Below are 14,519 nucleotides of genomic sequence, written 5' to 3'. Positions count from 1 at the left end.
AATTATCATACAGTCAGGATGCCATAGCCAGCTAGATTCCAGACTTCATCTGATAGCAGAGTGTGTATCTTTCTCCAGCTCTTCATTTTTACAGCTTCTGACATTTGAGGAACCAGTAGAAATTCCCTTCACTAGAATAAGACCCTCTTGTTCTTACCCACCCTCCTGAGAGGATCAGCTAGCCAGTCTAAACAGAAGTAGTCTTTGACCTTGACTTTGAACGCTAGCAAAGAGAACCATGAAATGGAGATAAAAGAAACCTTAGATCGTTTATCCCTGTCTCACTCGTCTTTGAAATATTAGCAGATTGTCCCAGACACTATAGCAATTGCAGCATCGTCCTGTGGGGAGGGGCCTGGAGTAGGCATCCTTATTCCTGTTGTAAGAGTGATGGCTTCCTACTCATCTCTTGCTATTATTTTAACTCTTTATTTTAAAACAATTTCAAACTTCTAAAAAGTTACAATAATAAGAATCTTGTCAGCATTTTGGGAGGCTGAGGTGGGAGAATTGCTTGAGGCCAGGAGTTCAAGACCAGCTTGGGAAACATAGTGAGACCCTGTCTCTACAAAAAATAAAAGCATTAGAAGGGTGTGGTGGTGTGTACCTGTAGACCAGCTACTCAGGAGGCTGAGACAGGAGAACCACTTGAGCCCAGGAGTTGGAGGCTGCAGTGAGCTATAATAGCACCACTGTACTCCAGCGTGGGCTACAGAGTGAGATCCTGTCTCTCTCTCTCTCTCTCTTTTTTTAAGAGAATATTCTACATATTCCCCACATATATTCACCCATAGTCACCTTTTTAACTCTATTTCTCTCTCTCTCTCTCTCTCCTCTCTCTCTCTCTCTCTCTCTTTTTTGAACTCTGCACTTTCTTTCTTTTTTCTTTTTTTCTTTTTTTTGAGTCAGAGTCTCGCTTTGTCACCCAGGCTGGAGTGGCACACTCATGACCACCGCAGCCTTGACCTGCTGGGCTCAGGCAATCCTTCCGCCTCAGCCTTCCAAGTAGCTGGAACTACAGGTGTGCGCCACCACACCTGGCTAATTTTCTCGATTAATTGTAGAGATGAGGTCTCGCAAAGTTGTCCAGGCTGGTCTTGAACCTCTGGGCTCAGGCAGTCCTCTTGCCTCGTCCTCCCAAAGTGCTGGGATTATAGGCGTGAGCTACCATGCTTGGCCAGTGATACTAGTTTTGATACGGTCAAGGTGTTGCTTATTTTGTCTCTGGTATTTTGATGCTGATAATTGTATCAGCTTTGCCCCCCTCTTTTTTTTCAGTCAATGACTTACTCTGTTGCCCAGGCTGGAGTGCAGTGGCATGATTATGGCTCACTGCAGCCTCAACTTCCTAGGTTCAGGCAGTCCTTCTGCCTTAGCCTCCCAGGTAGCTAGGACTACCGGAACATACAGCCACACCTGGATAATTTTTTTTTTTTTGTAGGGACAAGGTCTCACTATGTTGCCCAGGCTGGTCTTGAACTCCTGGGCTCAAGCAGTCCTTTAGGCTTGGCCTCCTTAAATGTTGGGATTACAGGTGTGAGCCACTATGCCCAGCCTGCCCAATCATTTTAGTCTTGCTTGATTGAAAGTCTTAGATTTCATTTAAATAACTCGACTACTAGAGTCTGAATACATTGACTGAGTCATTAGCTAGTGATAATTTTTGTGAGCCTACTATGAGTAATGAAAATAAATGTAGGAGAATCCTAAATTCACCCATTGTGACTATAGGAGGGATACTAAGTCTGAATTTGAGAAAGAGTTTGTGAATCAGAGTTTTTTAGGGTTTTTTTGAGTCGGAGTCTCACTTTATTGTTCAGGTGGCTCATAGCCACCACAGCCTCAACCTGTTGGGCTCAGGGAATCTTTCTGCCTCGGCCACCAGAGTAGCTGGAACTACAGGAACATGCCACCATGGCTGGCTAATTTTTTGATTTACTGTAGAGACAAGGTTTTGCCAACTTGCCCAGGCTGGTCTCGAATCCATGGACCCAGGCAATTCTCCTGCCTCTACCTCCCAAAGTGCTGAGATTACAGGCGTGAACCGCTGCATCTGGCCTCTTTTTTTAAAATTAACTATTTGAAATATGTTCTCTAGTCTTAGCAAATATGGATCAAATTTTTGCTAGGCTAACAGTATTATTAGTATTAGAATATTACTGGGACCTCCTGTAATGATTAGAGCTGTTTAACAAGATAGTGTCTATGATCATATATGTATTAAATTGGCTCATAGATGGTGAGAAAAAGCACTTCAGCCAAGGCCCTTTCAGAATGGCAAATAACCCCTTATTCGTTTACTGTTACGGTTTAATGTGTCCAAATAATAACTTTATTAATAACATATACAGATCTTCTTAAAAACTGGAGAACTTTCGGGAGTCTTCAGCACCATTAGCATTTGTCTGTTTTGTTTTAGGTAGACTATAGCAATACCTATAAGACAGTCAGAACCCAGAGCTGCATCCACCTTCTTAGTGAGGCGCACCTGTTGGTGAGGGCTGCCCTGATGGATGCCAGTCAACTGGAACCTGGAGAGAAAGCAGAGCTTTTGGAAGCATTTAAGGAAAGCTGTGGGCACCTCGGGGACTGTTACAGCAGGTTAGTGACACCTCTTGGAACCTTGTTACAGAACCCACCTTATACTTGGGGGGCACTTGTCAGCTCTTCCATCTCTGGTAGTTACCTGATAAATGAGGGATCACATGAAAGTGTTTCTAGAGTTCCCAGTTTGCCCATGAACGTAATGAAAATACTTCTGCTTTCCTAAAATATATCCACAAACACAAGGGAAAATACTTCTTTTTTTCCACAAGTAATTTATATAATAAGACCTTGCTCACGCTAAACACACCCACCGCTTAAGTTTAAATTATACACTTTCCTGTTTTTTTTTCTTTCTTTCCTTCCCCTCTCTTTGCCCTGAAAATGCACCTGTTCCCTTCTTCTGTTTACACCTTGAAACTTAATTACAAGACTGACCTTATCAACCAGGCCAGTCACCCATGCCAATGGGGAGAGGAAAAATAACCAGTGAAACAGTTTCCTAACACTGCCTGGCACTAGCCCTAAAGACCACCAGATACGTTTCAAATAAAAAACTACATGAACAACACATTGCCAAAACAATAATTTATAAACTTAATGTAAAAAGACTACACATAACCTGGGCAATAATTTGTAAAATAAATAATAATTTCCTAAGACTCTATATAATCTCCTTAACTCCTTTGTTCAGGGAGACAATCGTTTTTAAGACATTAACCTGACACCGTCTCCCTTCACTTGACAAAAAAAAAAAAATCTCTCCTTTGTATCTCAACCTTCATCATTTAAATTTATTAAATTGCAAAAATCAAGATCACTGAGACAAATTACAAGGGGAGGTGATAAACTTAATCACTTCTTCCACAAGCATTTACTGAACACATACTGCGTGTCAGGTTCTGTGCTAGGCTTAAAGATAGAACATTGAATGTGACCCATTTCCTGCTTTCTTTCTTTTTTTTTTTTTTAAGTTGGAATCTATGTCGCCTAGGCTGGAGGGCATGGCATGCTCGTGGCCACCACAGCCTCAACCTACTGGGCTCAGGTGATCCTTCCACCTCAGCCTTCCAAGTAGCTGAAACTACAGGTGCACGCTACCATGCTCGGCTAATTTTTTTGATTTATTTGTAGAGACGAGGTCTTGCCAAGTTACCCAGTCTGGTCTCGAATCCCTGGGCTCAGGCAATCCTCTTGCTTCCCAAAATGCTGGGATTACAGGCTTGAGCTACCGCGCCCGGCCATTTCCTGCTTTCAGGGAGTCATGTTTTACTAGATGAGCAATAAGTCTCAAGTTTATGAGTTTCCCACTACTTAATTTAGGATTTTGAAGTTTTTTCAGGTCTTGAAAGGCTCATGATGAGTTGAAATTCCTGACAGTTTTATTATTAGTTTATTATCTGTTAACTTAAAGGAGAGTGCCAGCGAGGCAGTCTATGATTTTAATCTTAGTAGTCAGTGTTTTTATGATGTCAGAAAGGGAAACTAGGATGAATAGTGTTTTTAGTTTTGAGAATGATGATTATAATTTTTTAAATATCTGATTGTTTTCCGAGACTTACTTGACCCATGTGATGATTATAAATTAATAAAATAGACTTACCTACCATTATTTTAGAGCCACATCATGAATATTAAAATTCACTTAATGAATTTTGTTTTTCTATTTTTTGAGGAGCAGGCAAAAAGAAACCATTAAAATGATGCTGTAAAATACAACTCAGGAGTTTGTTCTAATTGTTAAAGGCAGTAGAAAAGTATTTTGAGATTTATGTTTTCTGGAAAGTAAAAAGCTATTTTATTATTGAATATGTTAGATATCTAGACTTAAAGATGCCATTTGGATTTTTTTGTTTCCTTCCCTTTAGGCTTGACACCCAACATTCCCACCTCACCCTGCCGTACTATAAGATGTCTGGTTTGTCCATGGCTGAAGTTTTGGCCCGCATGGACTGGACAGTAGAGGATGGATCACAGAAATACGAAAGGGGATTGATCTTTTATATTAATCATTCACTCTATGAAAACCTGGATGAAGAATTAAGTGAAGTGAATATAGTTTTCTATTTAGTGATATCTAATATTTTTAACTTTTTAGTTTATGTAATACTGTTTAGAAGTCAAATCCCAAATGTTTTTCTTCTTTGATTTCTCCTTTCTCTAAAAAAGTAATGTACCCTTTTCTTCATTCATGAGGATAGAATTATAACTTGGATGAGAACTCATGAGTCATCGCATACTTTCTCATTATACAGGCAGGGAGATATGCTCTGTCATGGTTGAGTGACCTGTCCAGGGACAGAAGCATGTCTTTAGAAGAGTGACTCAGAGTATGGCCTTGCCTTCCTTCTCATCTGCAGTCCTCCCCACAACCTTCTCTTCAAGTGTTCAAAACTTCTCTTACATACCCCGGCCCAGTGACATTAAGACATTAGTAAGGATTGTTTTTAGCCCCTCTTGTGGTTTTGTTTTTTTTTTTCTTTTTTTGAGTTGGAGTCTCACTCTGTCGCCCAGACTGGAGTGCAGTGGTCGCTCCCGGCCACCGCAGTCTCGACCTGCTGGGCTCCGGCGAGCCTTCTGCTCAGCCTTCCAAGTACCTGGAACTACAGGTGCGCGCTACCACGCCTGGCTAATTTTTTGATTTATTGTAGAGATGAGGTCTCGCCAAGTTGCCCAGGTGGGTATTGAACCCACAGACTCAGGCAATCCACTCACCTCAGCCTCTCAAAGCGCGGAATTACAGGGTGAGCCTCCAAGCCCGGCCCCTCATGTGTTTTAAACATAACTGAGTGCAAATATGCCAAGTTGGAAATTGGGGTACCAAATGATTTTTAAGATTTTCAGAGAAATGAAATTTTCTCATGTAAATTACTTCATTGGTTGTATTTTGAATTAAATTGTAGTTTTTTTGACAGACTTTTAAGTGTAATTTTATCAAATATTTATTTTTTTCTTCCAAACTTCTGTTAAAATTAGAAATGCTGGTCATAATCTGGCACCTATTTTCACTGCTTTTTCTTCATTATAACTCAGCAAAGAGATCAGGGCATCTCAGGTCTCCCATGTATCAGCATCAATTCTGTCATTTTAAAATCAGAACATAGTATAATTTTATCTCAGTTGCAATATTTGTATCTCAGGTGTGTGTGTGTGTGTGTGTGTGTGTGTGTACATGAGGGGAAACCCCAGAAAACCAGATGTGTGTGTATGTGTGTGTGTGTGTGTGTGTGTGTGTGTGTATATACATGAGGGGAAACCCCAGAAACCAAAATTTATTTATTAAAAAATTGTGTATTCTTATATGTTTAAACTTTAGTCACCTTTAAAGTACTCTCTGTCTGATGCAGTACACCAATCAAAACACTTTTTCCCCTACTCAGAACAGTTTTTGAACTCATCATTTTGATGACTTTTAGTGCTTCTGCTGTTTTTTTGTTTCACCTCTTCCACACCAGCAAAACATTTCCCTTTGAGGACTTGTTTCATCCTAGGAAACAAAAAGCAGTCGTTCAGGGTCCGATGGGTTGAATAGGGAGGGTGGGGCACGGGATTATGCTGTTTTTGGTCAAAAAACAAAAACGTGGTTGGGCAAGTGTGTTGTCCTGGTTAAAGAACCTGTCACCTGTTTGCCACTACTTGGGACATTTCTTCCGCAAAGCAGCCTCTTTTCTTCCACAAAGTACCTCTAGCTGGTACACTGATGCCAATGTGTTCCTAGAACACTTACCTAATGGGGGAAGCCTGTACTACAAGGGACCCACCTTCCAAAAGATAATTCCAGTTTTTGGGGGGTCTCTCTGTGTGTGTGTGTGTGTGTGTGTGTGTGTATTTTTTTTTTTTTTTTACATCTGTGTTTTGCTGATTTTGTTGCTTTCTTCTGGCTGGCTGACCTTTTATTCCTTGTTTGTTCTCACCAAAGGAATTAGCAGCAAAAGTGGTTCAAATGTTTCATGTGGCTGAGCCGAAGCAACTGCCCCATATTCTCTGTAGTCCTTCTATGAAGAATATTAATCCTGTGACTGCCATGAGCTATCTAAGAAAACTGGATAACTCTGGGTTTTCATCAGTGTTAGTGACATTGACCAAAGCAGCAGTGGCTTTAAAAATGGGAGATCTTGACATGCACAGAAATGAAATGAAAAGCCATTCAGAGGTATGGTGCCCTGCCTGGTGTTAACAACAGGCTGAAACAGAACCCAATAGTCCTGAGGTGTTTAGCTTTCTTCTGGCTTCTTTCTAGCTCATATTTTCTTAGTCTTAATAGAAAACAGAATTAGTAGTAGAAGGAAAGTGATCCAAGTGAGACTTTGGATCTAGCAAATGAAAAAGAAATAAGACTGATAAATGGTAGCAGTGGGTATCCAAAGACTGTGAGTGTCCAAAAGAACAGAATGATGTGTATTTAAGGACAGCAGGCGGGATATAAACCATGGGCATTAAGAGTCTAGTAGTTGTAGAAATAGCCCCTCCTTAGGAAAATCGCAGATGACTTTTTGGAGGATTGGGCATTTGAATGGTGTGTCAAAGAGAGGTCTTTCCCTTGGAAATGGTCATGTCCATTTAGAGCCATGACCAAATATGTGTTGATAATTTAGGGAAAGAAAATAAGAGAATGGTAATTGAACATTCATTATATCCCAGGCCTGTTCTAAACCCCTTGTCTTCTTACAGTAATGTACAAGATAGATGCTTATATAGATGAGGGCACTCAGACACAGAGAAGCTAAATAACTTCTCAGGATCCCATAGCTGGTGAATGGTAGAGCCAGAATTGAACCGGACAGCAGGACTTCAAAAACTGTGCTCCTGCACTTTTGTTTTTGTTGCCTGACTATGGCCAGATGCCCACAATATAACTAGAAGAGGATAAATGCTTTATCGCTGTACAATGACGTGTTTTGTTATAATGAGGAAAGCAAGTCAGCATCAGGGTGTCTTCTGTTTTAAAGAGCAGAATTGTGAGAAAATGAATTTTCTTTCCACAATTTTGAAAAAAACATAAGATATATTATAGTCATTGCTCAGTATCTGTGAGGAATTAGTTCCAGGACCTTCTGCAGATACCAAAATCCACAGAAGCTCAAGTCCCTTATGTAAAATAGCATAGTATTGGCAGATAACTATGCGTATTCTCCCATATACTTTAGTCATCTCTAGATTACTTATACCTAATACAATGTAAGTGCTTGTTATGCTATGTTATTTGGGGAGTGACAGGGGAAAAGTCTGTACATGTTCAGTACAGATACAGGGTTTTTTTTTTTCCTGAATATTTTTTATTTGCAGTTGGTTGAATCCGTGAATGCAGAAGCCATGGATACAGAGGATTGATTGTATTTTCAGATCAAGTAGACCTCCATATAAAGCTCTGTACAAAAATAGGATGTCTTTATATCTAGTTAAATATTAATAACTTCTGTAAGACAGTTAATGATGTCCTTATTCAGGTAAAATATAGTCTTTCTAGTTAAAAATTATAATAAAAGCAAATTATTAATATATTAAATTATTAATCATGAGTGTACTAGCAAATTCTATATTTCCCAGGTGGACAACATTGTTTTTTGTTTCTAAACAAAAACAACATATATATATAATAACATATATTTTGTTTCTAAATTTCATTTTTATCTGAAGATGAAGTTGGTATGTGGCTTCATTCTGGAACCTCGGCTATTGATTCAACGGGAGAAGGGACAGATTGTTCCAACTGAGCTTGCAATTCACTTGAAGGAGACTCAGCCTGGATTGCTTGTGGCTTCAGTCCTGGGCTTGCAGAAGAATGATAAAATTGGAATTGAAGAAGCAGATTCCTTCTTCAAGGTTTGTCACTTTGAAAATGTAGTTTTGGCCAAGTTCAATAACTCATGCCTGTAATTCCAGCACTTTGGAAGGCTGAGGTGAGAAGAATGCTTGAGCCCAGGAGTTCAAGACCAGCCTGGGCAACATAGTGAGACCTTAAACAAATAAACAAATATCTCTAAAACCAGATAAACAAATAAATAAATGAAAAAATATTTTTAAGGTCTTTGTTTTCAGAAAAAGAAGATGTAGTTTTTCTGGATGACCTGATAAAATTGGTGGAAATGGAGGAGCAGAATAAGAGAAGTGAGTTTTTCATTTATTTTTTTGAAAAAGCAGATACATAATCATTTTATAAGATAAAAGTACAAGTTAAAAGAATACAGGTGGATAAACTGTTCATACAACTAGAATCTATGTCCTGTTAAAAATGTCTAAGTTTGCTTTTGCCATGGTGCAATTGCTTGGTAAATAATTATTATTATTTTTATTTTTTTTTGTTATTTTTTGAGTGGAAGTCTCACTCTATCACACTGACTGGAGTGCAGTGCGCACATTCACAGCCACTGCAGCCTCCACATGCTGGGCTCGGGTGATCCTTTTGCCTCAGCCTTCCAAGTAGCTGGAACCACAGGTGCGTACCACCACACCTGGCTGACTTGATTTATTATAAAGATGAGGTCTCACCAAGTTGCCCAGGCTGGTTTCAAACCCCTGGACTCAGGCAATCCTCCACCTCCACCTCCCAAAGTGATGGAATTACAAGCATGAGCCACTGTGCCCAGCTGGTAAGTTATTATTTACCCACATGATAGTGTGGAATTCAGCCCCACTGTAACTTTTTCAGTGCTATATTTATCTGAAACATAAAGTCTCCTTCCACTGTTTTCAAGGTGCTCTGTGGTAAGGATGAAGGTACGGTTCCTCAGCTCCTGGTAGATTTCTGGGAAGCTCAACTCATGGCATGTCTCCCGGACATGGTAATTCAGGAGCTCTTCTGTAAGCTCACATCGCAGTACATTAGGAGATTGTCTAAGAGGCAGCCTCCGGACACTACACCATTGCGGACGTCAGAGGACCTGGTAAGATGGTGGAAGAATACCTTAAATTAAACTCACACATTGCCCATAACAATGACATACTTTTTTATTTCTAATGACTTAAAATTAGACCTAGTTTTCTTATACCGGATATTTTATTTAGGCAGGAGTTAAAAATACATTTAACATTTGTGTATGACTGAAGCTGCCCACATTTTAAATAATTTCCTATTCTAAAGAATGTCTCCTACTTTTATTAATGTCACACACTTATTTGCAGTAAGTCAAAGCAGAGGGGGGAAGGGACTTTTTCTAGAATGTTACTATGTCTGTACTTTCTCAGCGGAGAACCGCTGAGAACAAGAGAAGAGACCTCTACAGACCTCCCTGGTGAGAGAGGAACTGCAGAAAACTTGGAGGAAGAGTTCCTTACTCAGCCCATTTCCCATCAGCTGCACACAAGAGCCGCTCTGTAGCACTTGAGGCAGCCCTAACAACTGCTACCCTTCAGACTCCCTTTTCTTCCAGCCCAGTTGCCTTTCATGGAGGCCATGGCTAACACGGATTAACTGGAAAAGTCACCAGCTTCTTGAATAAGAAGGGCTTCATGGGAATTGTCTTGAGAACTTGTAGAGGATATTTTGTCTCCCAAAGAAAGTAGTATAAATGAAAATTATTAATATTATTATAAACTCTTTTAAAGTAAAAGCTTCAAAGCAGTATTGGGTGGTTTTTTTTTCATTGTTATTTGTTTGTTTTTGCTAGAAAGTACCTCTTTGGAATATTTAAATTTTATAATATAAAGAAATATTTAGTATAGATTATATAGTGCAGAAACAACAAAGCTGAAACATTTTCTAAAAAACTTTCCTTCCCTGTCCCAGGAAAGAGTACCTGGTTCTGTAACATGGCAGAGGATTAGTGATGACTTGCTCTTTGTGAAATGGAAGAAGCAAGTTTTTTTTGGTTATATTTTATTTATGATAAACTCTTTTATGTTGTAGATAAATGCCTGTAGTCATTATGGCTTGATCTATCCATGGGTTCATGTCTTAATATCATCTGATTCCTTAGCTGATAAAAATTATCGAGACGACCTTTCAAAATTGCAGGTAAATAAAAGTGCCTTTTTTTCTTATGAATTTGCATATTCCAGTATAATATAAGATTTAAATTTGGTAAGACCTCAGGTGTCCTGTTAGTCTAGAATGTGTAACTTGGAGGGACGAAATCCATAGTTAGGCATACTCAGGAGTTTTGGAGGGAAATCATGCCTCTATCTGAAACTGCTGGGTTAGGCAGCTGAGTGGCTGGTAGATAAGAGTTCGCTAAATCACATTTTCAGGATGTGCTTTAAAACACCTGGTGTTTCACACTTTGTGAAAGTATGGCAGATGTTTAGTGGTGTTTTTATTGATATAATTCTTTTTTGTGTGTTGGCTTAAACATTTTAGTTTTCTAACCCAAGCCAGTCATTACAATCTGTCTTACAAGGACAGGTCAGGGTAGTCAGTTAGTCCAGCTCCTGAAAATAATTTTTTAAAAATAAGAGGGAAGGCCGGGCTCGGTGGCTCAGCCTGTAATCCCGCGCCTTTGGGAGGCTGAGGTGAGTGGATTGCCTAAGCCCGCGGGTTCGAGACCCACCTGGGCAGGTGAGACCTCATCTCTACAATCAATCAAAAAATTAACCAGGTGTGGTAGCGCACGCCTGTAATTCCGGCTACTCGGAAGGCTGAGGAGGAAGGATCGCCGGAGCCCAGCAGATCAAGGCTGTGGTGGCCGGGAGCAGCCACTGCACTCCAGTCTGGGCGACAGTGAGACTCCAACTCAAAAAAAATAAATAAAATAAATAAGAGGGAAGTGATTAGAGAATGTAGATCATCCTATAAGAATGCTGACTGCATCAATGTTTTGACTGGCAATGAGAAATAAAATCCACATTTGACTTGAATCAGGCTGAGCTACATGTGCATATGATTTTATTTAATGTAGTTCAGTGGTCCAAGGACCAAATAGAATTCCCTCATTGGTTTTGTTTGGTCTTTCCAGTGTAACTAACAACATATAAAAATTAAGAGTTCTGAGTTTGAAGTTACTTTTAAAAACTCAACAAGCATGTATCCCTAGGCCCTCATTGCTTCCAATGCCTGAGGGTTGGGGCTGATCCACTGCTCCTCCTTGGGCAGTGCTCCTGCTGTTCTGTCTCCAATATTCTCATCCTCGTGTCATTCTGATCCAGATGCTGTGTGTCTCAGTGCCCATTTTCTTTATCCCAACTGCCTTCATGCGTCTTCATCATTTCTTTGGCCCCGTTAGACTTTTGAGTTTGCAGTGCCTGCTGACACTGTGGGAACTGCTGTAAGTGTAGTTATAGCTTACAAAACCAGAATGTCAGATTGGGAATAAGGGTTGGGGGGAAGCTCAAGAGGCCGTATTGCTTAGACTCAGCCTCCAGGCAGGACCATATTGTCCCTAGGGACGGAGTTATTTATATGCTTCTTAAAAAAATCACCAAAGATGATTCTTATCTCTGGTGTCTAGTACTCTTGTGAAGCAGAGGCTTCTGAGGGCCTAGCCTCAGATTTCTTTCTTTTGCGACTATTGCTTGAGAATGTGCCCTGGATGTGATAGCATCAAATAAGACAGGCAGGGCCTTGCCCTCTCAGAAGATACAAACTGATTACATATTTAAAATTATGATTATAGTAAGTGCTATTAAATTCCCCTGAAAAATCTTCAAGACGTGTGTGTGTGTGTATGTGTGTGTGTTTATATTCATATTTTAATGGGGGTCTCACTCTGTCACCTGGGCTGGACTACAGTGGTATGATCACAGCTCACTGCAGCCTTTACCTCCTAGGCTTAGGCGATCCTTCCACCTCAACCTCCCAAGTAGCTAGTACTACAAGCACATGCCACCATACCAGGCTAACTTTTTAAAATTTTCTGTAGAAACGAGGTCTCACCATGTTGCCCAGGATGGTCTTGAACTCCTGAGCTCAGGCATTCCTCATGCCTCAGCCTCCCTAAATGCTGAGATTACAGAAATGAGTCATTGCACCTGGCCCAAACATAGTTTAAATCACTGCTTGAAAAAGTATAATTCAGTGAGCTTTTAAAATTTATTTCAAAGGATTTTAAAAGTGTACATTCATTTTGGGAATCTTTGCTATTAAAAGAGAGAAACGTAGTCTGCCTAAACTTTTATAAATCTTTTCCTTAAACACAGTTCTTTTTTAGATTTCTGTGGGCCAAATAGTCTTAGTCATTAAGAAAATAATAATCATTGAGAAAGAATAAAATCTGAATGGTTTTCACCTAGAAGAATGGGGAGGTTCAGAGTTACCTGGAGAGCTTTTTCAACATTGTATGACTCTTCTGTATCCACTGTCCAACATAGATTTGATATGATTCTGTTTATTGCCCTCAATTACTAGAATATTTGTGCAATAATTAAAATGAAAACAATATGTAAATCATCTACAGGTCAAAAAACTGCTACTAGGAATGACACAGTAATGAATAAATGTCCTGCCCTTTGGGAAGATTGTCATGGTTCCCCTTCTCCCACCTCCTTGCTAGCCATCTTTCCTTAAACCCACAGCTGTCTAGGTGAGGAAGACAGAGAAGTTTGTGGACTGCAACCCTGCAGAGTCAGGGCTGAGAATGATTGATCTGGATCAAAGAAAGGAATAAATAGTGCTTGCTTTGAGGATGGAGAGGACTCCATTTTCAATATTGAAATTACAAAAGGAGCACTCTGCTAAGGAGCAGACAACATTAGCAGTATTTAAAGAATAGCAATAGCCTTTGGACCATTTTTTATCCAGTGATTTATGTGTTTGTTTAGTATTGCTTAGCTATTTTACTTATTTTTAAACTTTTTTTTTTTTTCAGTTTTATTTGAACCAGGATCCAATTAAGGCCCATACATTGTGAATGGTTGATAGATTTTTGTTTGTTTGGTTTTTTTTGGGTCGGAGTCTCACTCTGTTGCCCAGGCTGGAGTGCAGTCACACGCTCACAGCCACTGCAGCCTCGAACTGCTGCGTTCAGGTGATCTTTCCACTTCAGCCTTCCAAGTAACTGGAACTATAGGCATGCACCACCACACCCAGCTAATTTTTTTTTTGTTTTTTTTTATTTATTGTAGAGACACGAGGTCTTACCAAGTTGCCCACCTGGGCACAATCAGTCCTCTCACCTTCACTTCCCAAAGTGCTGGGATCACAGGTGTGAGCCACCATGCCCAGTTGTAGACTTCTTGATGACGCAGATAAAACTAAGTAAAAGCTCATGGATAATCTACTTTGTACCAAGTTTTGACTAGTTTCATTTCAACTGGTGTGGTAGCCCTGCTCTGCCCCTTCCTACCCCACCCATTATCCTGATTAATCAAGAGCTAAATATAGAAATAATCTATGTGTTTTTCCATGTTGGGAGGTCCTTTGAGTGGGAAATTATCACCTTATTTCATTTTGCCATCTTATTGTCAGGAAATTATCCAGGTGAATAATTTAAACTGGTAGGAAGAAAAGGGACCAACCTTATTTTCCTAGTCATTCCTTTGTAGATATTTGGAATAAAATAATCACGCTGACTGTGAGTGGATAGACCACGTTCCATATCCCTCCATGTGTCTGAGAAGATGCTGTAGCAAAAAGGATACAGGGACAAGAAAATCAAGACATGACCATCTCATCTTTTTCCTGGAGAAAGGGAAAATGGAGATTATTTTGGTGGTAGAATCAAAAGTAGTATATGTAGTTTAATTGCTTAGAAATAAAATATTGGTATAGTTCTGAATACTGAAATAATACCTGCTTCCTGTCATTCATCTTGTGGCAGGGTGGTATTGGTACAAATGATTAGTTCTAAATAATCATTTAGTTTTCTTAAATGTTAAATTTCATTTTTTGGTTGTATATGTAATGCATGCTTATTATAGAAAATTTGGACAATATAGGGAAGTGTGAAAAGGAAACAAAAAGTGAGCTTTGGCCTCTCATCTAGTAAGCTAATCTGTGTTTCAAATTTCATTGCTCTTCCAAAGGTATTTCTGCATGTGCATATATCTGTGTGGGTTTTACAAAACTGGTCATGCTCTGAATATAATTTTTATGAAGTTTTTAA

General features: G+C 39.6%; 2 protein-coding genes across 3 annotated transcripts in view; one reads left to right on the top strand and one right to left on the bottom strand.

Annotated features, from left to right (window-relative positions):
- The window catches only part of HPS3 (HPS3, biogenesis of lysosomal organelles complex 2 subunit 1), a 48,180-nt gene that overhangs the window by 27,988 nt on the left and 5,673 nt on the right, over positions 1–14,519 (top strand). For both annotated transcript variants that reach the window (XM_008072966.2, XM_008072965.1), the window contains 6 exons: positions 2,420–2,601; positions 4,413–4,593; positions 6,464–6,697; positions 8,182–8,367; positions 9,240–9,428; positions 10,391–10,498. In XM_008072966.2, coding sequence (XP_008071157.1) covers positions 2,420–2,601; positions 4,413–4,593; positions 6,464–6,697; positions 8,182–8,367; positions 9,240–9,428; positions 10,391–10,498 — 1,080 coding nt within the window. The remainder of the gene's footprint in view (positions 1–2,419; positions 2,602–4,412; positions 4,594–6,463; positions 6,698–8,181; positions 8,368–9,239; positions 9,429–10,390; positions 10,499–14,519) is intronic.
- The window catches only part of CP (ceruloplasmin), a 66,370-nt gene continuing 61,088 nt past the window's right edge, over positions 9,238–14,519 (bottom strand). Inside the window, exons 19-20 of the mRNA XM_021706408.1 lie at positions 13,933–14,037; positions 9,238–9,425 (exon numbers count right to left, since the gene is read on the bottom strand). Coding sequence (XP_021562083.1) covers positions 13,946–14,037 — 92 coding nt within the window. The 3' untranslated portion in view covers positions 9,238–9,425; positions 13,933–13,945. The remainder of the gene's footprint in view (positions 9,426–13,932; positions 14,038–14,519) is intronic.

This window comes from Carlito syrichta, unplaced genomic scaffold, assembly GCF_000164805.1.
Source record: "Carlito syrichta isolate Samal-C Ts95f unplaced genomic scaffold, Tarsius_syrichta-2.0.1 Scaffold315561, whole genome shotgun sequence".
NCBI classification, from domain to species: Eukaryota; Metazoa; Chordata; class Mammalia; order Primates; family Tarsiidae; genus Carlito; species Carlito syrichta.
Note: the sequence above shows the minus strand (reverse complement) of the source record. Positions and strands in the feature narration are given on the sequence as shown.